The 22644-nt window shown below is 37.9% G+C and overlaps 1 protein-coding gene across 3 annotated transcripts in view; it reads right to left on the reverse strand.

Annotated features, from left to right (window-relative positions):
• The window catches only part of ADAMTSL1 (ADAMTS like 1), a 470823-nt gene that overhangs the window by 247019 nt on the left and 201160 nt on the right, over positions 1-22644 (reverse strand). The window contains exons 9-13 of one of the 3 annotated variants that reach the window (XM_082401578.1): positions 21541-21591; positions 20586-20724; positions 7908-7958; positions 3191-3395; positions 1759-1906 (exon numbers count right to left, since the gene is read on the reverse strand). In XM_082401578.1, the coding sequence (XP_082257704.1) occupies positions 1759-1906; positions 3191-3395; positions 7908-7958; positions 20586-20724; positions 21541-21591 (594 nt within the window). The remainder of the gene's footprint in view (positions 1-1758; positions 1907-3190; positions 3396-7907; positions 7959-20585; positions 20725-21540; positions 21592-22644) is intronic. The other 2 variants (XM_082401579.1, XM_082401580.1) reach the window with 2 other exon arrangements.

The following is a 22644-nucleotide window of genomic DNA, read 5'->3' on the forward strand; positions in this document are numbered from 1 at the left end:
CGAATTCATTGATGAACTCTAGTAGTCTTCTGGTAGTGTCTTTAGGATTTTCTATGTAATGCATCATGTTATCTGCAAACAGGGACAGTTTTACTTCTTCTTTTTCCATTTGGATTCCTTTTATTTCCTTTTCTTCTCTGACTGCCGTGACTAGGACTTCCAAAACTATGTTGAATAAAGCTGGCGAGAGTGGGCATCCTGGTCTTGTTCCTGATCTTTGAGGAAATGCTTTCAGCTTTTCACCATTGAGTATGATGTTAGCTGTGGGCCTGTCACATATAGGCTTTATTATGTTGAGGTATTCCCCCACTATGCTCACTTTCTGACGAGTTTTTATCATAAATGGATGTTGAATTTTATCAAAAGCTTTTTCTCCATCTATTGAGATAACCATATGCTTTCTATTCTTCAATTTGTTAATGTGGTGTATCACATTGATTGATTTGATTGATCTGCAGATACTAAAAAATCCTTGCTTCCCTTGGATAATCCCACTTGATCACAGTATATGGTTCTTTTAATGTATTGTTGGATTTGGTTTGCTAGCATTTTGTTGAGGATTTCTGCATCTATGTTCATCAGTGATACTGGTCTGTAATTTTCTTTCTTTGTGATATCTTTGTCTGGTTTTGGTATCAGGCTGATGGTGGCCTCATAGAATGAGTTCAGAAGTGTTCCTTCCTCTGCAATATTTTGGAATATTTTTAGAAGGATAGGTGTTAGCTCTTCTCTAAATGTTTGGTAGAATTCACCTGTGAAGCCATCTGGTCCTGAACTTTTGCTTGTTGGGAGTTTTTAAATCACAGTTTCAATTTCAGTACTTGTGATTGGTCTGTTCGTATTTTCTACTTCTCCCTGGCTCAGTCTTGGGAGATTGTATCTTTCTAAGAATTTGTCCATTTCTTCTAGATTGTCCACTTTATTGGTGTATAGTTGCTCATAGTGGTCTCTTATGATCCTTTGTATTTCTGTGGTGTCAGCTGTAACTTATCCTTTTTCATTTCTGATTTTATTGATTTGGGCCCTCTCCCTTTTTTTCTTGATGAGCCTCACCACCTTGTTTGTTTGTTTTTTTAAATTTATTTATTTTATGTATTTATTTTTGGCTGCATTGGGTCACGTTGCTGCACGTGGGCTTTCTCTAGTTGCGGAGAGCAGGGACTTCTCTTTGTTGCATGCGCAGGCTTCTCATTGTGCTGGCTTCTCTTGTTGCAGAGCACAGACTCTAGGCACGTGGGCTTCAGTAGTTGTGGCTCACGGGCTCTAGAGCTCAGGCTCAGTAGTTGTGGCGCACGGGCTTAGCTGCTGAATTCGGTAAAGATCTGCATGTGGGATCTTCCTGGACCAGGGCTTGAACCCGTGTCCCCTGCATTGGCAGGCGGATTCTTAACCACTGCACCACCAGGGAAGCTGTCACCACCTTGTTTTTAACAGCAAGCAATATGGATAGTAAATCAGACATATATTTCTATAATATCTCCTTTCGAGCAAATATATCTGATATTTTTCAGCAACAGTCTTCTATCAACTTTCTGAACCAGGAGAGAATTATAGCAATACATAGTGCTTAAAAACAATGTGCAAGCAAAACCATTTGAAAGATTTTTAGAAAGAGTTAAGTCCATTTAGTAGAGTCTAAGTTACAAAGAATAGCTACTAAGAACACTTGGGATACTTAATTATATTCCAAGGAGTTGAAAACAGTACTGAATACGTACAACAATGACAAGACCGGTTACAGAGCCCCTGTCAAGTTACCTTTGGGTTTATAGCAGGGAGTGGGTATGATGCATTCCTCTTTTATGTGGGGCTTGGTTTTGGGGCTACAGCCTCCGGTGTGCATTCCCCGATGGTCGATGCAGAGGACCACACGGTACCTGAGGCCCTGGCCACACGTCACTGTGCACTGGAAGGAGAATGCAAGAGAGGAGACTCATAGGCAAAGCCTTGTTTACTTTTCTTCATTTCCCGCCTGAGACTTTTTAAAGGGCTCCTTTTACAGAAGGACTCCTGGTGGCTTTATACCACTTCTTACTAGTCATGGGATCTTTGTTCTATTTGGCAATTTGAGGGTAAAGCTGGCTGAACATTAAATCACTTGCAATTTCTTAGCTTTGGATTAGTCAGTCAGCCTTTCTTAAGCACCCACTGTGTGCAAAGTCCCAAACCAAGTCACAAAAAGAAGGAGAAAAGAAATTATAGAGTGTGCCCGATTTTGATTACCAAGACTGTATGTCAATTTTATTAGTCACTTTGCTAATGACTGTTAGGTCCAAAGTATGGGAAATGCCAGCTCCCATGTGGACATTAAAATGTTTTTAACTGCCATCATAGCTAATTTATATTGCTGCATGGCTGATCCAATTGATTACAGTGACGTGGAAAAAAGACATTGAAAGGAAGTGATTCAATGGCCAGATGTAGACAGCACCTCCAGTGGTTCTACATGCCTGGGAGCAAGTCTAGATAGAAAGAGACGTCACAGCTCTGATCTGCTGCCACAAAGCCACAAGGCTAAGTGAATAGCCCTTTGCCATCTCTGTGGCTGAGGGCACATCTTTCCATCTCCTGTGCCATTTCACACCTTTTTCCACTAGCAACCAGGAGCCCCCAAATAACATTATATGCTTAAGCTGCTGCAGTGGCTTCCTTAATGTCTAGACCGTTTTGGTTTTAATTAATCCCATTTCACCTCCATTCTAATTATGTTGCTATCTTCATTTCCTCTTTTTTTCAGTGAATAATATATATAAGTTTCATCTTAATCCACTGAAGACACTTTTTGGACATAGACAAAGTAGAAGAAATAAAAAATGAAACCAAACTTTTGGTCTACTGAGCTTGACCATCAGAACAGCATACACAGCTTCAGGCTCAGTCATCGGTCTCAATTATTCTTGACAGACATTTGCCTCCTCTTGCCATTTGAGGGAGTGTTATGGGGAGTGATAGGGGTTTCTTAAAGTAGCTTGAAGAAAGATGTTTGAAAAAATATATATATTTTTCCTCCTCATTTACTTTTGGCGGGGCTCGATTCAGGCCAAGCCTACTCTGGGGGCTAAACGGGTGGGCTTCTAGACCCCTCCAGAGGAGAAGCGGGGAGCTGCACAGGTTGGGCGGTGGGGTCATGACGAGGAGAGGGAAGAGTGGACTTACTCTCCTAACGAACAAAGAAAGAAGGCACAGTTACCGGAGACCACTCCTGTGCCAGCCATTTAGGGCAGTCAAAAATGTTGCAGGGCTGCACGATGGGCATCTTAGGGGTGTACATGCATTTCCACTCTTCCACTGAAGTGACATGCCCCTGGATGTCCTCCTCCACACAGGAAACTGCCCGGCTCTGGATGCCCCCCCCACACGAGGAGGAGCACGCGGTCCACGGGGTGGCCTCCCACCTACAGAAGCAAGGGGAGTCATCAGGGCAGACACGCACACTGCCCACCTCCTCAGTGAGCTTTCCCACCAACCCCTTCCCAGCGCCCATTGGGGCGATCAGGTTCTGAGAGGCTACACTCCAGAGAACCAACAGCCAGCTCTGGCCTGAAATCTGACGAGTCAGAGAGGATTCGATGCTGGCAAAAGTGCTCTGTAAGTAAGCCTCGAAGCTCTACACAAATGTAAGAAATTACTCTTTGAGAGCGGTCTATAAGGATAACTGTGGGGTCTGTAGCCTACTCCAAAGAGGGCTGTTCAGTCCTTCTTCTTACAGCTTCAGTATAGATTCTGAGTGTGTCTGCATGTGTGTGTGTTTGTGTGTGGGTGTACGTGTATATATAATATTTACATTATTTTGTATTTTATAAATATATTTGCATCTATGTAATATCTATCTGTCTAAGTATCTATCTCAAGACTAAAATTGGTTAATCAGTTAACACTAATAGTTTGTACCTGGGATAATACTTTTCATTTTCGATGCAATACTTTATTACTTAGCTTCGGAATACTTTTACATGAGAAGCTCAAGAAAGATTCAGGTAAACCAAATACTCTTTCTCCCTTGCTTCTACAGTCATCAACTTTGGGAGTACATGGATTTAGCATAATTCTGATGTTCAAACTGTATCATCATTAAGGAGCCAAAATGTTAATATAGGCGTTATCTACTTGTTCCCTAGCTGCTAGGGGCTGGGTTACTGACAGTTAGCACTCCCTAAAGAACTCCTGGAATTGTGAAGAAGTTTGGCTCTGGTTCAAAGGCTGATGGCATTGGAATCTATAGACAAAGTAAAGTAAGGGAAAAAATAACAATATTGTCAATAGCATTTAAGAGAATTTCATTGATTTTTCAGATCTCTACACAGCTCTGATGCATCTGGGACCAGAGGCTGAGAGATATCTTTGCCCGATTCTCTTCTCTTTTCCCGTAGGTTTAAAGAATGTCGTAGTTTTTAACAATAAAAACATGGGGACTGGGCTTCTTTTTCTTGCATATATAGTCTGCTTGTTGATAAAGACTGCTAAAGATTTAAGATTTCTCTTAGAATTATGAGAGATATCATTGTAATGAGAGAAAAACAAAATGTCACCAAGTTGATCCACTTGAATAGTTAAATGTAAAAATACCACACAGGCATACCGTGGAGACGTGAATTATTCTCTACATGGGATTTCATGTGTATCGTGAGCCTGCTTTCTCTTTTGCAAGAGCCTGGATAATGTGTGTTTCCCAGTTACAGAGAATTTTTCTGCACTGTTCAAGTCTAGGCAACAACTGTTATCTCCACTGCCAACAGCCTAAACATGCTGCCAAATACAATATTTTCCTATGCATATTTCCCCAGGAGACACATAAGAAAATGTTATTATGGGGAAACTGAGGTCCTCTGTTTAGCCCTTTCGAGACTCTCTGTTCCCTTTCAAGAGAAGGAAGCAGCTCTGTAGAGAGTTTCTCTTCCAAAGGGGTAAGACCAATTCTCATTTGTCTCCATGTAAATCTCTGGAGAGCTGGAGGTGGATAACAGGTCTGATTCAGACTGAAATTGGGCTGAATGTATACGTACAAATTTGCATTAGACTCAGTTTGACAGTGAACTGGGAATATGTTTTGAAAGGACATTTAATCTCTTAGAACATTAAGATGCCATAAAAAGAGCACATTTTCTAACTGGTACTCTAACATCCCTAAACTGGACCCTTCTAAAGAGACAGTGATTAATTTCTGTCTCAACACTTGGACCTGATCCATGGTGTAATTTTGTAAACAGTAATAAGTATCCTTTTCAATGTCAGTGATCACAGAAAGACAAATGATTTGAATATTATTCCAAGTATTTATAGTATGGTTCTGGCACTCAACTGTAGTTCTATATGTGAAAAGTTATAATGTGAATCCTTGCCTAATAATAGGATTATGTGGAATTTCAAAGCAAAACATCTCAGTGCTTTAAAGAAAGTATAACAAAAGCTCAGAGAGGGCATCAGTTAGGATATCTTAAAACAGGGACCAGGTAAGTATTTGGAAAAAATATATATATCCAAGAATCTTGCCCTGGAAGAATAAGAGATGACTTCATATATTTTAACTCCTTTGGCTTTTAATTTTTAAGTACACAGTGTGTTTAGTTTAAGAAATTCTCAAAATTAAGGATTATGTCGAAAAGTTGCATATATTAAGTATAAATTAAAGATTATTCACCAGACTATGTTCTTATATTATATTCAGATATATGTTATAGTCAAAGACTGAAAGCAAGAAAAAAGAATCTAAAAATTCTTTGTTTGTGTTAATGTTGTGTTTTGTATCTACACTTGTGGTCTTAAACCCATTCAAATAATTTCAATAAGTAAAGCCTTCTGCCTTGATCAGTAAGTAGCTGCCCTCTGAGAACCATTTTTGAGCCTTAATTCTTCTTAAGAAATGAAAACATATTCATAGAAATAACTTACATTTAGTAAGGCTTTATCAATAAGGCAGAATATCTAACTTTAGAATTAGTTTAGTAACAGAAGTGCACGGGGTAAGAAATATAGTCTGTTTATTTGCTAGTTGTCTTTTCCCATTGTGATGCATGGACAGGCCAAAGTGTGAAGAAGACAGGGTGCAAATAAACATCAAGCAGGTTCATCTCAATCTCTCATTGAGAATATTGAGCTTCAGGCACTTGCGGGAAATCCGAATATATAAGAAATCAAGTTTAACCTAAGACAGGCATTAGTCATACCAGAGAAATATAAACAAGAGAGATCATAGATATGAAAGAAACTGAGGAGTGCCATGACAGGAAAAACATCAACTTGATGTTCTCACCCCTGATACCCAACTGTGCCTTTATCTCAAAATACACGGCCTTCACCCAACCAGATACATGCGTCCTATGAATACTTATTTTATAGATACAGGAATTAAAATCAAACAAAATATTGGTTCAGTTAAATTAATCTTTTTATATTTTCATTCCATTTTTTTTTCAAGTTTGGTTCTGGATCAAACCAGCAAAAGGATACATCAGTAGCATTCTAAAGTCATTTATTGTCTTTATCAATATAGTCATAGGAAAGTGGGAGGGAGCTGATGAATGAAGTAACTCCTTAGTGGAAGAACTTTAAAAAAGCCCGAAACAATTATATATAGTATTAATCAAGTAACCCTTTCTATATGCTACCATTAGAATGGTGATAAGTGAGTTCCAGGCCAGTCACTGGAAGTATTTAAGTAGAGGCTGGATGACAACTTGTATTGGTTTATACGTGTGCGTGTGCGTGTGTGCGTGTGTGTCTGTGTGTGTGTATATATACATAAAATATGTCGGAATACACATATATGCATATTTGTGTAAATACATGTGTTCACATATGTGTGGTGAATGGGTGCGATTATTGGGGAAGAGTGGGAAAATGAAGCATCACTGGGGAGCTGGACTAAAAGACCTCGAGGTCCTCTTTTTGTATTTCAATTCGTTAAGTATTTGAAGATTTTCAGTCAAACTTTGCTTTATTTTACAGCTCAGAATAAAATTATTTTCTGGGCTTTGTTTAGTTTGAAATTGCGCAAACCACCGTGGATGATTTCCAATTATTTGTGATCTGATTTAAACCTTGGGTTCTAAACAGCAGCTGACTCCCTGAAGTCCAAATGAGCAAAGAGAATAGAGCAAAGGTCTTGCTTAGCACAGTGGCGGCTTCACACCCAAATCTAACTTCTGCTCTCTGGGGAGCTGTTTCCAATGTGGCAGGCGATACGCTCAGTAGCTAGAGTATTTTTCAGCTTCTCCAGTTTTCTTATGAATATATTAATAAAGAGAACAAGTTCTTTTAAAAGTTCCTCAATCACTTTAATGACTTTTTCTAGTTTTAAAAAATACCGTACTTTAAAAAAGCAGCATAGTGCATGGAATTTTATGTTTTGGGAAAAAAAAAAACACACAAAAAACCTCCCCTCCCCACCAAATGTTCTGAACAATAAGGATATGAAAAAAAACTGCCTTTTTGTATTTAATTATAATTTCTTTGGAACAAAAAAAGGATATTCAAAGCCCCTATGCAGAGTAATACCACATCTGGAATTCCACATTTGTGGTATTGGGATAATAATTCAGGCAGTGTTTGTTTAACAGTTAGCAACAGTGCTTTAATGACTAGGGTCCTATTGCAGAGGAAACATAAAAAAGGACAAAGGGAGTGAAAGAAAGACATAACATAAACCCATACACTGTATCTAATCATAGTGAATTACTGTGTCCACTGCAATGTAATCCGATCGTATCTTAAAATGGTTTTTGAATGACAAGCTTACGGTCTGAGCAGACCAGTGTTATTCAAAAGCAGAGCTCAGGATGGATTGCAAAACATACTATCTACCATCTTATTTTTACAGAGAAACACAAAATCTATAATATATATATATGTATAAAAGAAGCAGAAGACTAATTTACTAATTCTAGCATCAGGATGATTGATTTACGTACCGAGGAAGGGGATGGTAGAGGTCATAAGGCATGATCTGCTTGTATCCGTCACTGTTAGGAACAATAATGCCAACCCTCTGAGTAGAAGGTACACACAATAAAATAAACACTAAATGATTACATTATACAATTTTTTTAGACAAATGCAAAGTAACATTAATAAATTGTCTCTAAAAAACAACACTAAAACAGTTCAAAATCTTTATGCTAGCATCTGTTTGAGGATGGGGCAAGTTCTTTGAAAGGGCACCGTTTACTATAATAAGTTCTCTGATCCAGGCAGGAAATACCAGTGGAAAGGGTGGCAGTAAGAAGACTGGGCACCTCATCATTAACAATGACACAATAAGTTTGTAAATGTTCTTTAATCCCCCCAATTATACATCCTATGAGGTCATTATTATCATCATTATTAATGTTACTTCCAGATGCTCACCAAGCAATTTTACAGTTACGGTCTCACTTCCGATGAACGAGAGAGCTATGTATAAGAGTATGTACCTGGGAACTGACAACACTATGTAGCATGCATTAGCAAATAGGTAATGCACCCTTGGCAGATCTGAGGATTTTAGTAAAATCTGGAAAGCAGCCACTTGGTTATTTTATAAAGGGAAGGGGAACTAGTGAATATAGTAGGCAACAATCAACAAAAGCGCATTCCCTACCAAAATAAAGGTAGGGCAGTTAAAAAGTGATAATAAAGATGAAAGATCTTTTTTTTGTGGTCTATAAAATGTGATATGGCGGTAACTGCTATTATGGTGGTGGTTGTGATTGTTTTGACTGTTGTTAGTATACCTGGTGCTCTGGGAAACCTGTGAGATTTAGAGATAAAGACTAAAGGAGCCATAAGAAATGACATTTTAGGCTGTATGGCTAATGGATTCACAAGAAATGATATTATAGGCTGTGTGGGAGTCCCCAGAGGCCTTTAGGACTCCAATAAAGTACACTAACTACCTCACTGATTTCAAGGAAAGCCTCCAATTGGCAAGACTTTCTTCTTGCTGAGCCCCCTTGTTTGTGGGAGATTTATGACTCGTGAATCTCAGATAAAAGGGCTAATACAACAGACTCTCCAGCAAGAGTGGGAGACAGAGAGAGCTCAGCTCACGGATGGTAGGTCATGAGCAGAAGACACTTATCTTACCACTGACAAACGATAGCAAGTCCTTCTTTTGAATATTGAAGGAACTCATGTATTCTATTCTGGGATGAATGGAACCCATGTATTCCGGGATACTCTGGGATGAATATCCGTATTCAATATAAATGTTTGTATTTATATTTAAATAAATACATTAAGAATCACTTTGATCCCATCCTCTGACATAGGATGATACAGTACGTTCTTTTTACATGGCTAGTAAACCTAAGCTTTTGGGTAGAGTGAGCAAGGTATACTGTGGAACAGAAAGATAAAAAATAGCACTGGCTGGACATTGTGCCCGATAAGGAGGAAAGAGGGAGTAATAAAAAGGGTAGTTCTTGAAGAAATTACTGAAAGGTAAGGGAGAAATGAGAGAAATTAAATTTGAAAGAAAACGAGAAACAAATCTTTGAATATAGATTTCTCTTCCGAAGAGGTACAAACACTGGAGTAGTAATTTGCTTATTTATCTTACACGACTAATTTTCTTCATTTATTTGTAGGACTAAAGGTATTCATTTATATCACTAAACTTTGATGCTGTGTGTACGTGCATTACTCTTCAGTAACAATGTTCATGAAAATGGATGCTGCCTTTTGAGGAAGCTCAAAATCCCATAGCTCTAACAAACACAAGAATGGGATGAATATTAACATTAAACTCTTCTCCCTGTTTTCCAAGATAGAGAAACTTCCTATTCTTTTCTGCCTTCTTTTGACAAGAAATTGGATGTGAAAGGTTAATCCTGTCTTTGGGTAGAATCATGTGATCTCCTTCCAATAATTCTTCTGCCTAGTAATTAAGGAAATTTTCTTTCTAAAAGAACTGTATTTGATAGAATTCCAACCTTCCAAAGATCTTCTAATAACTTTGGTAGTTAATTAAGGAACACAGACAACTGACTTTGCAGTTATATTTTAGCTAACCCTAGTATCTTCACTCATGCCTACATCCAGACCTAAATGCAGAAATGCATATCTCTGTCTTCTCTCCTGAAAAAATTTATAGCTATGATTTGTCATTCTCAATATTCGAACAAACTGTTACAGATCTCTGCCAACTGATTTATCAGCTGATGATTTTTAAAATGGAGGCAGTAATATTGAAGGAGACAGGCTAGAAGAAAAGAAGGGGAATGAAAGAGGGAGTTATAGAATTCAAGATGTTGGGCTTTGCATTGGACTGATTTAGAAATCATGTTTTTGTTTGAACGAGGAGCTTTAAACCTGGATTCAGCAAAACTATAGCTATATTTGTCTTTCTATGGCATAGGTCATGGTGAAGACTCATAAAATGACTCTATGGCACCTGTGAAAACAGAAAGATATCAAAACAATGGTGCTCTGTCCAGTCCTGTTAATGCATATTCATGTGCATGGGCTCTGCTCTCTCTTGGGGTTCATGCCATGGCCCTGGCCTTTCACCACACTGTCACAGAGGGGCAGGCAACACTGCCTAAACTTAACTCTCCATTGCTTCCTTTTAAGACACTTAATGTTTTTCTTAGGCAAAGTGTATCTTTTGAAGAATGATGGAAAAGGATGCCATTTAGGGACTTTAAGAAATTCTTTCCATGTTTAGGTCTTCATTTTTATGTGTACGTGCGTGCATACATGTTTATGTATGCATTCAGACGTGTCTGAACATACATGCAGTGGGGAAGGAGGCAAAAATAATTTTAAAAAATGATCGCCAAGGGAAATGTAATAAACAGTTGGTTTGGGGGTAAAACTACTCATTCTCCATTGCCTTCACTATTCTGATTGCTCATGCACTTCCTACACTGGGCAATGACTTGATTCCATCTAAAGTCTCTCAAATCAAGGGTTGTGGTGGGAAGAGGAGAAGATGAGGATGAAGAAGGGGTCACTCTGGACTCATGTGATATAAGTAGAAGAAAGACATTGCACATAATCCTCTCAAAGTCCACACCTTGCTGAACTGTCCAATGACAGGAGAATGCTTCCATGTTATGACAAACTCATGGAATAAAATATTATGCAGCATATGAACATGAAGTCTTTTGAACTATTTTTAATGACATGGAAAATGTTCAAATGTAATGTCAACTGCAAAAATTCAATGCAAAATAGAATGGACAATGTAATCCACAATACTAAGCAAACTTATGTGTTCATATACCACCTATACAATCATTTTTGTAAAGCCTATATATGTGTGTGTATGTGTATGCATGTGTGTGTGTGTATGTGTATACGTGTGTGTGTGTGTGTGTGTGTGTACACATAAATATATTAGAAAAGGACCCAAAACAGTTGTTAGTTCCTGGTGTTTGTATTATGCGTGTTTTTTTTTTTTTTTTTTTGCTTTCTTCTTTTTATATTTCTCTGTTTTCAGGAATTAGAACTTTTAAGTAAAACAAAATTCAAGTCTGAGAAAGCAAAAGACAGAAACATTTGGAAACATGATATAAATGGATGAAATGAGGCTGTCCCTTCAACTCCCATGTGTCACTTAAAGATGACTGAGTCTTTGTCCTGAAATCATGTCAGAAGCTATTATAGAACAATATCCCTGACTTTAAAAATCAAGCCCTCTTCAGGCTCACACTACTCAGGTGTGAAATCTACATATTGTGACATATCTCTCTTTCCAAGAAAAGTCCTCATATAACTAACTTCATGAGCACCTAATTTGCGAGGTTCTGGGTTCTTCTTACAATAGAAATGAATCATAAGGAGTCGCTTTCATGGCTTCAACTGTCCCTTCCAGTGCATCTCTCACGACCTCTTGCCTCTTCTCCAGGGCTGCAGAACCTCATTTCTAACGTCCTGATGGCTGGATGTACTCTCGGTATGTCAAGCTCAGTGGGTCCAGACAATTCATTCTCTTCCCCTACAAACTGCTGCTTCTCCTGTGATCACTGTTACTGTTCAGAGCACTGCCGTCCTCCCATCCACCCAGGCTGGATACCGCGGGGCATCGTTGCTCTTCTCTTTCCTGTATTCCCTACACACACGGAGGTCTTCCAGTAGTGATGTCTGCCAAATACATCTCTGTGACGTGAATTTAGGCCCTTTTGCATCAGTCTCCTAACAGATTTCTCTGCCTGCAGGCACTGTCTCCTCCAATCCAGCCTGCTCACTGCCGTCAGAGCAACAGATACTTTACTTCCCAATGCAGCCCATGACACCCAATGAAATTTCTTAATCAAGTGCTACCTCTTCTAAAGCCTGTCCTTATTTTCCCTCTCAACATGTAGCCAGACGCTTCTCTCTTCCTCTTCCAAATAAATACCCATAGCACTAACTCCCCTCACCACTTTTAACTGTATACTATCTTTTAACTATGTATACATTTTCTTTAGTTTCACAATATGGGACAAAATCCATATTGGTTCTTTACTATATCTTTTAACACAGTGCCCTGCACAGAGGCAATTCATAAATAATCAGTCAACGAAATCATGCCATTGATGTGCAGACACAAAAGCAAAGCTACCATCCAGAATGAAAGCACGCAAACAAATAAGAACAAGGTTAAAGAAACTTCCAAACAAACTGTCACTCACGGTGCACATCTTTAGTCCCATTCCTTGCCTTTTGCTAGCTCTGCCATCTGTATGAGGGGCAGGCTGTGTTAGAGGGTACTTTGGCTGCTCTGACAAGCAGAGGTGATTGGGTGACCTGGGGCAGAGAAAGGACAGCTTAATGGCAACTGTGCTTCTAAGCTGCTTGGCTAAGCTCTACATCTCTTCCACTGGGCATCTCCCAGAAATAGCCATGACAATTTTTAAAAAACTCTTCTCTTCCCTGTCTGTCTCATGTGTCTTTTCAGGTATCATGCTGCTTTGTAACTGTACAATTCAACTTCCCTCGGGCAGTGTTGTGGTCCAGACTCTCGTTGGCTTTACTTTGCCTTTGCCATGGTACCAAGCACAGAACTTGGCAAAAGATTGGTACTCAATAAAAAAATGAATGAAATTGTGGGTGGTGGGGGCAGTTCTCGCACAGAAGAGAGTAATTCATCTTCTCTCAACAACTCCAGGCCAATAGAAACCAATCTGTTCCCAAGCAACTGTTCAGAATGGGGGAGGAGAGAAGTAATAAAAAGTTGGCAGAGACTCAAGCATTTGCTTTTTCATGAGTGGCAGAGCACAAAGGATTATAGCATAACGAGGACAAGGACCCCCTGAGGAGTTGAGAGTTGGAAGGTCTGGTCTCCTCTCTGCCAACTCTCTTTCTGTGTGACCTTGAGTGCATTGCATTTGGACCTCTGTGTTGGTCTTCTGCAAAATCTAAGTATTGGATGAAATCAGGACATTTAAGATGAAGTAAGAATGGGTGCCTGGAAACCCATCTCATGGAGCTCTATCTTATCTGTCCCCTTCCTAGTGGCTGCTAAGGGCAGAACTCAGAGTTCTGTGGACCACAGATTGAAAACCACTGAACTAGGTAATCATCTCAAAATCTCTCCTATTTTAAAACTTGATGATTTTACAAAACACCGTAGGTTTCCCTATCATTTAAAGAGGCAAGTTGGAGATCCAGCAAATGAGGAAATATTCTGTAAATAGGTTACAATTTTTTTAAAACATAGTAGCTGCTAGGCAACATTCATTTATCTTTTAGAAATCAGACCAAAAAAACCCTGCTTCATTGTCTAGGATTTGAAAACATTTTAAAGATACATATTCATTTTCTGCTATAAAACCAACTACTGGAGAGTTTTTGATCATTTGATCCAAAATATCATAATTTCCTTATATCTATATTTCTGTGGTTAAACATTTATGATATTAATGAATGCAATTTCTGAACTGCTTTTAAATAAATGGGACTAACATTTCCTTGGGCTTTGTTTAGCTTTTCCTGTCCTGTCCCAAGTGATTTGGTCACTGTTTGATTTGAGTCAACATCAGTATTTACGTTTACATGAAAAAGGCGAGCTTAACCCAGGTTTGTGGTCAATTCAGAGATCCAGGGCACCAAACTTTGCATTGACGTGGTTGGCAGTTCTGTGTTGGCTGTGGAGGTGCACGGTGGGTTTAAGCCAGATCTCACAGGTTGCTGCAGGCATCATGCAGAACAAGGGTACCTGTAGGATATGGTGACACCAGGGCAGGTGACCTGAGTTTACGTAGCATAGGAGCTGCTCTGGAAGCGGAGGCACCTAGGTCCGTGACCCAGCTTTCTCCTGCCTGCCCGGACTTGGTGCAGATCCCATAACTTCTTTGGGCTTCAGTATTTTCATCTGTAAATATAGATGATAATCCCTGTCTTGCTAACCTCCTAGGGAAGGTAAAACTGGATTGAGATAACGGATGTGAAAGCACTGCAGAAACTTCAGACAGCAGTAACATTGGGCCAGTCATTTTATAGGGTTGGTTCTCAATAACGATAGCTGACTTTCATCGAGTGCTTGGCATCTTGCTAAGAGCTTTACGTGCACCATCTCATTTCCTCCTTATAGTTAGTGTCTGACAGGAATACTATACTCATTGGACAGGCGGCAAAACTAACGCCTAGAGAAATTAAGTAAAGAAGCTACTTAGCTAGTAAAGTCAAACTGAAAAATTGAAGTAAAAAATGAGGATGATGATAATACCTGTCCTATTAATTTACAAGTTAATTAAAAGATTGCGTATAATTACACTTTTAAAAAGTTTAAAATGTAACATATGAAGTGATCATTATTATTAGTGATGAACTGGCTTGGTGGAAGAACAGAATTGTCCCGTAACTGAGTTAGAGCTGATTGTCTGATGCTGTGTGGTAGGTCTATAAACTTGGGAAGGGTACGACCATGTATTCTAAAAAGCATCAGAACTCTGCTTTATTTATCTCATCATAAATGCATGAAAGTGCAAATGGGATTTTACGATGGTACTTTTTGTCGCTTATTCATTAGCTACTTAAAGTAGTATATTTAAATGAGGTTGAGCAAAAAGAAGGAAGTTGTTACTTCTCTAAGTAATTTACCTACTTTTATAAAACAAAAAGAGCTTCGTGACTAGGAAAACATTTCATTATACTTTAACTGCCAACTGAGAAAACCATTTTCTAGCCCTTACATTGAGTTCTCCTTTTTTGGAGATGCACATGGCATAAACCCCGTGCAGATTGAATGGCAGTGTCTCATAGCTGGTTAAGTGGGGATTTTAGGAGTTGCTAATTATCTTAATTTTTCATGATCATGATTTTTAAAAAATCTGATAAATGTGATTTGCTTTCATGAAGCAAGTTCCCAGGAATTTATGTTTCCTATTGTTAAAACAGCAGATAGAGAGCTACCTCTCTAGAAGACCCACATGCAATTTTAGAGTTCCAAGTCCTTTCATGGAGGAGAAAGCTGATTTCTGGAGAGTTTAGGAGTTTCTCTGAAGTAACATCAACATTATCATAATGGTGATCTTAGTCATAATAGCTGCAGCCACTCACACTTATTGAGTGTGTCAGGCACTCTGCTAAGCTCTTTAAATGTATTACACCCTTTATTCCTCATGACAGCTCTATGAAGTAAGTAGCTATTATCCTTACTTCAGAGGATGAAAAAACTGAGGCTTAGTGAGAACAAGTAATTTGCCGAAGGCTACCCAAACCAGTAAGTGACAGAGCCAGGATCCCAAGCCAGGCTATGTTGTTCCAAAGCTCCCCTCCTAATCACCATGGTATAGTGATAATCACTGTATCACCACTGGACTAGTTGCTCACCAAGTTAGTGTGACTGGGTTTTATAGGCCCACTGTACATACTGTCGCTCACAAAGCAGATTATTTCTCTTGCATTAGGATTTAAGTTGCATTAGGATTCAGTTCTGAGATTTTGTTCACACTTTGGTCCCATGGCCAGGGATGACTTTTGCAATTTGCTGTCAAATTAAATGGAGCTGGACAAAGTAAGTCCACTTGAACTCAAAAGTACTCCCACTTGGGGCATACAAGTTTAGGCATTTGCTTGGGACTGTTGCTCTGAATTCCTCGAGGGAAGGGGGAATCTGGATGTAGTTTCAGCAAAAAACAGATTTGTTTGCTAATGACTGTGACCATGATAGTGTGATGAGTGAGAGCTTTTTTCCCTTCTCCAACCCTTGCCAATTTAAGCCCCCTTCATTACTGCCTTGGAGAGAAAAGCAGAGGTCTGTGCCAAAAAAAACCCAAAAAACAAACCAAAAATAACCTGAAAAGGTGGTTCTCTGATCTTCTCACAAACAATGTCTTGCACAATTCCCCCCAGACAACCTTAACAGTCTTACCGGTCTCCTAGACTGAGTTACGTAAGGCCAAATGTAGCCTTTTTTACATTGAAAGACACTCTGAAAACATAAAGTGCTTATTAGCTGAACTAAAACTATGCCTTTTTAGTTGTTGCTGAACCACAGGTATACATTTGGAGGCTTTCTGGCCACATGATAGACTTTACCCTTCATCCAAGAAGCAATGATGACACAAACCATTGCACAAATCACCAGGTACTGCGTTAAAAAAAATAATTTCCCCTCGTGTAAAACAGAAGCTATGATTATAGCATGGCAGGCACAAGGAGGATTTTACATTTGATAAGATTCCAAGTGTCTTAGCTACTATAGTGTTAAATCAATGAAGCAGAAAACACGTTAAACATGTCCAGATCTCTGATATCCAGAAGGGCCATGCCTCCGCACTTCTGGGTGTGCCCAAGTTGGGACCACCACCAGAACATATACTATACTCTGTATAGGGTGTGTGATGGGACTAGTGATAACATAGCTCTGAGTCACCCGTGAGAAATATGCTCAATTTTAGCTAAAAGTTATTAAATTTTAAACTTCACTTTCTCTTCTGTCCCATTATAAGCATTGTTTTAGCTTCTTTTTTGAGACCGCTTTTGGCCTGGGAACAAAGTATTTTGTCATGTCATAAAAATAACTGCATAAATGACATCCGTAGAGAGCAATACAGCTTCCTTGGGATGGAACAGCTGGCCACCGGGTAAGCTCACTTGTCGGTCTTGTAGTGAAAGGAACTCAAATTCCTATCTCAGGAAATGTCAAGTTACTACATGTCATGGATATTCAGGCTTGCTTTAGAAGAGTGGAAACCAAGAATGCTAGGTCATTGAATTCCACGTGTCTATTATCTACAGAATGATTTTACCTATGTATGAGCTATAGACAAATCTGGAAAGAGATATAGCAAAAGCATTAATAGTGATTATCTGTGGGCACTGGAGATTTTTAGAGAATTTTATCATTTTCATTATAGTCTTTTAACTTACCAACATTTCTGAGTTAGCATGAAGAATCAGAAAAAAGCCATGAAAACATGAAAATTATTTTGGAAAGAATAGGCTAGATGGCAACAATCTCTTTAGTCCCAAGAACCACTAGATGAATCCAGCCACAACCATGGAAACCTATGGATGCTGTTGGTGAGTGAAGTGAGTAAGTGATGTCATTCATTAGTTCAAATGTATACCATCTCCACTTATTATAAAGCAAATTAATGACAACAGTGAGGCTATTTTGGTAAACAGAAAAATTGGGTATCAAGGATTATGGCTAACGGTTATCACATCCAGTTTATTTCTGATTTGTTTTGGTTTTAGGTGTGTAGTAATGAGAAGATTCTTAGAGAAGTAGTTGCTAATGGTGACAATTTTTACAGCTCACCTTACAATCTTCAGATATTTATTTTTTAATTAAACAGACATAATCACGGAACTTAACAATGAGGGCAAAAAGTATTTCCTTTGGTAGTGAAATATTTTTACTGTTGTTGACAACAATTTTTAATTTTAGCTTAGCTTGAACAAGTTAACATTCGTTTATGTTTGAGTATACTTTTTGTGAGTTACTGTTTAAAGATACTTCCAAATATATAAAATGAAATTTAATGAAGCAACTCCATGGAACAACAACGTCTATAGGCACAGTTGGAAAACCACTAATTTAATACAACAAATAACCCTCTCACTTCCACTAGTGGGTGAGAAAACTAAGGCCCAGAAGGGTAAAATAATAAACCCAGGGATACAGACTTATTTAGTGCCTTTTTTGCTGTCCATGGTACTTCCCAATCTCGACAGGGAATGAACGTGGCTATCTAAATGGGATTTTGCTTTCAAATAATCGGCCAAAAATCATAGTCTAATACAGGAAAAGTGAAGAACTATCTCAATGGCTACACAAAATAAATTTCTTTTGAAATTCCAAAATATGTGACTTTGTTCTAAACAATACCTCTTGTGTTTTCCCTTTTAGGGGCTTCTAGGTTTGGACGCAAAGGTGTTGTTTAATGTCACCATGTCACTCTTGATTTTACTATTAGACAGTTAAATCTGTAGTTAGAAAACAGTTCTTTGGGGGTTTGATTCTGCTGTGTCTGATGAGAGGGCAGACCTATTTTATCGAGTCTCTTCACCTCCTTTTCTCAGACTATCACTTCTTATTTTCTCTTGGAATTCAGGAAGGTTGCTTTGATCCTGGATATGCAAATGAGTTCAGTGAATTTCACAGCAATCCTGAAGTATCTTAACCTCAGACTAGCATATCTACATTTCCTAAAGCAGTTTCCTCTTAAACCTCTTCTACTGCTAAGTCTTAATTTTTACAGCTTTCTTTAATTACCTCTGTAATAAAAAAGCAGCTTCCTGACATTTGCGTCTAACTTATTTTTTGTCTCCTTTTCTCTCTCTCTTTTTTAATAGCCACCTGTCCCAACATTTATACATGTGCTGTATTAGATGATTTAAAATAACATAGACATAGAAAAAGGATAAATTTCACAAACTTCTTTCATGTAGGATGGCCTTTTGCTTTTGAATAATAAGAAATAGGCCAAAAATATTACTCCAACAGAAAAGATAGGTGAAAATCAGAAGCCAGAAAAAAAAATGAGTAAATTATTTACTGATTAGAAACGTATTTCTTAAAATTGTTAACAAAATGCTTTCACTCCACAACTGTTTTTCATGGCCATCTATTCACTGAAGTTTTTTCTGAGTGGGGGAAAAGCTTTAGGCAGTTGTGGGAAGTGAATTCGTCATTTCTCCTAGAAATACACACATAAATTTTCATGGAACTGTGTATAAGACCTTCAAAGTTGCTCTATGGCTGAGTCAACCCGTTTGAATTGGGATAATTATGCTTTTTATGCACTGGTCTTCCTGGTATAGATATGGATAAAGATGTATAATAAGTACAATAATTTTAAACTAGGGTTGAATTGCATGAGTTAGAATTATCTTGGCTAAAAATACCTCATACCCTTAATATTTCCAAAATAAAGAGGTCCAAGCAAAATTTTAACACCTCATTTAGTTTTATACCGTATCCAATCTTTAATACATAGTTTTCCGGTGTAATATGAAGCAAAATTAAACTTCACCTGAATTATATATTTATAAAATATCTACTCTTCTGTTTCTTTAATGAAAACCTGTTATTCTGAGTTCACTTTTATCAGCTAGGTAATGTGGTGTCTATGAGTAAATTAATAATAGCAATTTCACATCACCTGTAGAATTTAGAATTCCTGAATGTGAGGCAGAAAGAGTACAAGAAAATACACTTTAAAAAGGTAACAGCAGAAAACAAAAACTAAAATTGCATTGCCTACAATTCAAAGATAGAGTGATTTTCAGCCACATGGCTCATGTAGTATTTTGCCTATTCAAAGTTTTGTTTTATGAATATATAGTTAATAAACTATGATTTAAAAAATACCATTGAGATGTTTCTCAGAAATCCAAGGGTCTTGGAAAGGACTCTCTTTTGGTCTTCATGATGAGTTTTGTAGGATAAGAGTTTTCATATATCCTCTCTCACGTGTTGAGGATGAATAAGCCAAGTTAATAAAATTACCAGGTAGTGTTGCAACTAAAAAGGCAAATATTACACCCATGAAAAGATTCTTGACCTGCACTTCTATGACTAGTCATCATCTGAGATAGTTCATTCATCAGCCTGATTCTTGATCCTGCAAATAATTGAGGGTCAATTATGGTTTCCCCAAAGCAAACATATGTGAAAGTGTCAAGTGTCTCTTTAAGGCTCCTAATTAAAAAGACCTTTAAAAAAGAATCTGACTATTAGAAATAAGTCCTGCTTTCTCTTCAACAAAGGCTGAGTTTATTTAAATGTGGAAGAACTGTTCTAAGGCTGGTTTTGATGCTGGTTAATCGGTGTGGCCCACCATAGGCTAAAATGGGTCAGCTGTGACCCTGAAATATGGTCAGCTCTGATCATCTCACTGATCAGGTGACAGAGTGAAAATGCAAAGAATCCTGAGAACATTGTACCATCACGTTTGTTAAGGTCAGAAACAAGTAACCAGAGTGAAACAAAATCAGAAGAGAAAATGACTCTGCAGAGTGCTTTACCTGCAGCTTTACCAATGGAAAACCTATAGACCCTGAGATGGCATCTTACAGTAGCAAGAGTAAGAGGCATGGGTTCTAATAACACATGACTAGGAATGGACACTGGACAGCAGCACTTATTTATTTTTAATGAAATAGTTTTTAAGAAGCTTATTTGAACTTGATTTATGTTTATGGTAAACAAACTGGTAAATGTGACTGACCTGGCTGGACAAGGATCCAAGTTGCACTCCTGAAGCTTGGGCTTGGGTTTGATGTTCTCAGGGTAATAGTGACAGTATTGGTCAGCAACCACTCGGTTACTCCGAAGATCGTAACACTCAGCCGATGTCAGCTGGTAACCTGAGGTATCAAACGATTCAGGCAAATTTCAATGCACACATCAATGCAATATATTCCCTTAGGCTTTTTTGGCCATCTCATATTAATGAAAATTCTTCCCCAATGCTCCAGTCATTTCCAGGACCAAAGATGGATAAATGGAAGGCTTGCTAATTTTTGCAGGCCTCAAAAACTGTGTTTTTCCACTCTAATTTTTAATAATTAAATTATACCATTGGGCTTGAACTACATAAGAGCATAGCTAGATTATAAGACTGTCGTAAGTACTATTCTTATTCATTTCTTTTGTATAATCTAAAAGTCTAACACAGAATTCTGTATCTAAAAAAGTCATCAGTGTTTATTTACTAACCATCTCATGCAAGGATGCAAAATTGCCTCCCTTGTACCTGGGGCCTCAGGGAGAATAAACTCCCAAATTAAAAAAAATAACCCCCAACACCACTCCTCTTGGTCAGAGGGTGACCATGGGACATGACATAGGATTGGATACTGCTAGCTGCCTGGAAACTTTTTTTTTCTTCTTTGCCTAAATTCAACCTGAATGGGTTAAGCTGAGTAAATGGATGACTAAGACCTCAACAGTAGCCATCATAAATCTCAAGTTTCCCTGCACAACTAAAAAAATACCTCCTACTGTTCAATTTTTGTTTCAAAGTCCTTTACCATTTCTCTTTAATTCTCTAGCCAATATTTCTTGATTTCCATGCACAAATTTCCACTCTTTAGAGAATCCTCTTTATTTATTTATTTAAAAATAGTGTTGCTGAGTAATACTTAATTCTACTCATAGTATGTTTTACCTTTCCTACCTACCTTTTTCTTGTCCTATGTATTTCTGGTGGGATGGTGACGAGGACTTAAATTCTTGGGGTGAAAAATAAATGTATATAGAGTATTTTTTAAAAATTAGGCCTTTTGTATCATTCTAACCCTAATCAACTCCAAAATATATTCCCCATGGGCAGTGGTTGAATATTGTTATTGCTAAATAAGTGTTAGAAAGTCAGATTTAGAGTCGTTAAAAGTCCTGCAAAAGATTTTAGGAAATCAGAAGGAGGCTTCTAAATCAGATTTCCTGACTTGAAGCTGTGTTCTCAGACCACCCACAAAAATTAATTGTTCACTAAGACCTAAAAAAAAGGCCTTTTAACAATTTTACTGTAAAGATGAAAAGCATGGAAAGTAATGGCTAAAAACACGTTCCATTTAATTTTATGTCTTATAAGAAAATCAAAAAGCAAAATGATATTCTACATAAGTAAATATGCTTTTGTTTTTCAATTACATTATACTTAAAGCAGATAACTTGATGACAAGCTAATTATTTTATAAATTTCCAGAAAATAATTTCCACTCAAGGACAGAATTTATCGGGTAGTAAAATGTGGGCACAAGCAGTAAGTAAACACTAAACATGAGATTACGATTTTTAAAAATTGTAATTTGTCAGCTAAAAATGTGGCTGGGAAGCTCTTCCAGTGTGTATGAAATGAAAACTTAGAACACAAATGAAATAAAGGACCAAAATGGTCAGATAATTGTGTTTTCTAAAGTTTCACAGGGTATTTGGAGTAGCAATTCTTTACACTTAGCGAAATGCTCAGCTAGTTGAATGTGGAACCAGAAACATATAAAGGAATTTAAAGATCATTTCTTCAGCAATTTTCAAACTGTGGTCCATGAAACGTGCGGAAGGCTGGTTTCTACATCTTTCAGGTCTTCACTCTGAACAGTGTTCCTTTATCCGGCTCCCTAGTAAGATTTCCTTTGAAGAAAGCGTTTGATAGCTCAGCACATTTGAGAACTACTGATGGTTCTAATTCTTCACTTAGATGTGAGGAAAATAAAGCCCAAAGAGGTTGGTTTGTATATGAATCTAACATTAATTGCCTTATTATATAGCAAGCCATTATCAAC

This window comes from Balaenoptera borealis (assembly GCF_965194805.1).
Source record: "Balaenoptera borealis genome assembly, chromosome: 8".
Taxonomy (NCBI): Eukaryota; Metazoa; Chordata; class Mammalia; order Artiodactyla; family Balaenopteridae; genus Balaenoptera; species Balaenoptera borealis.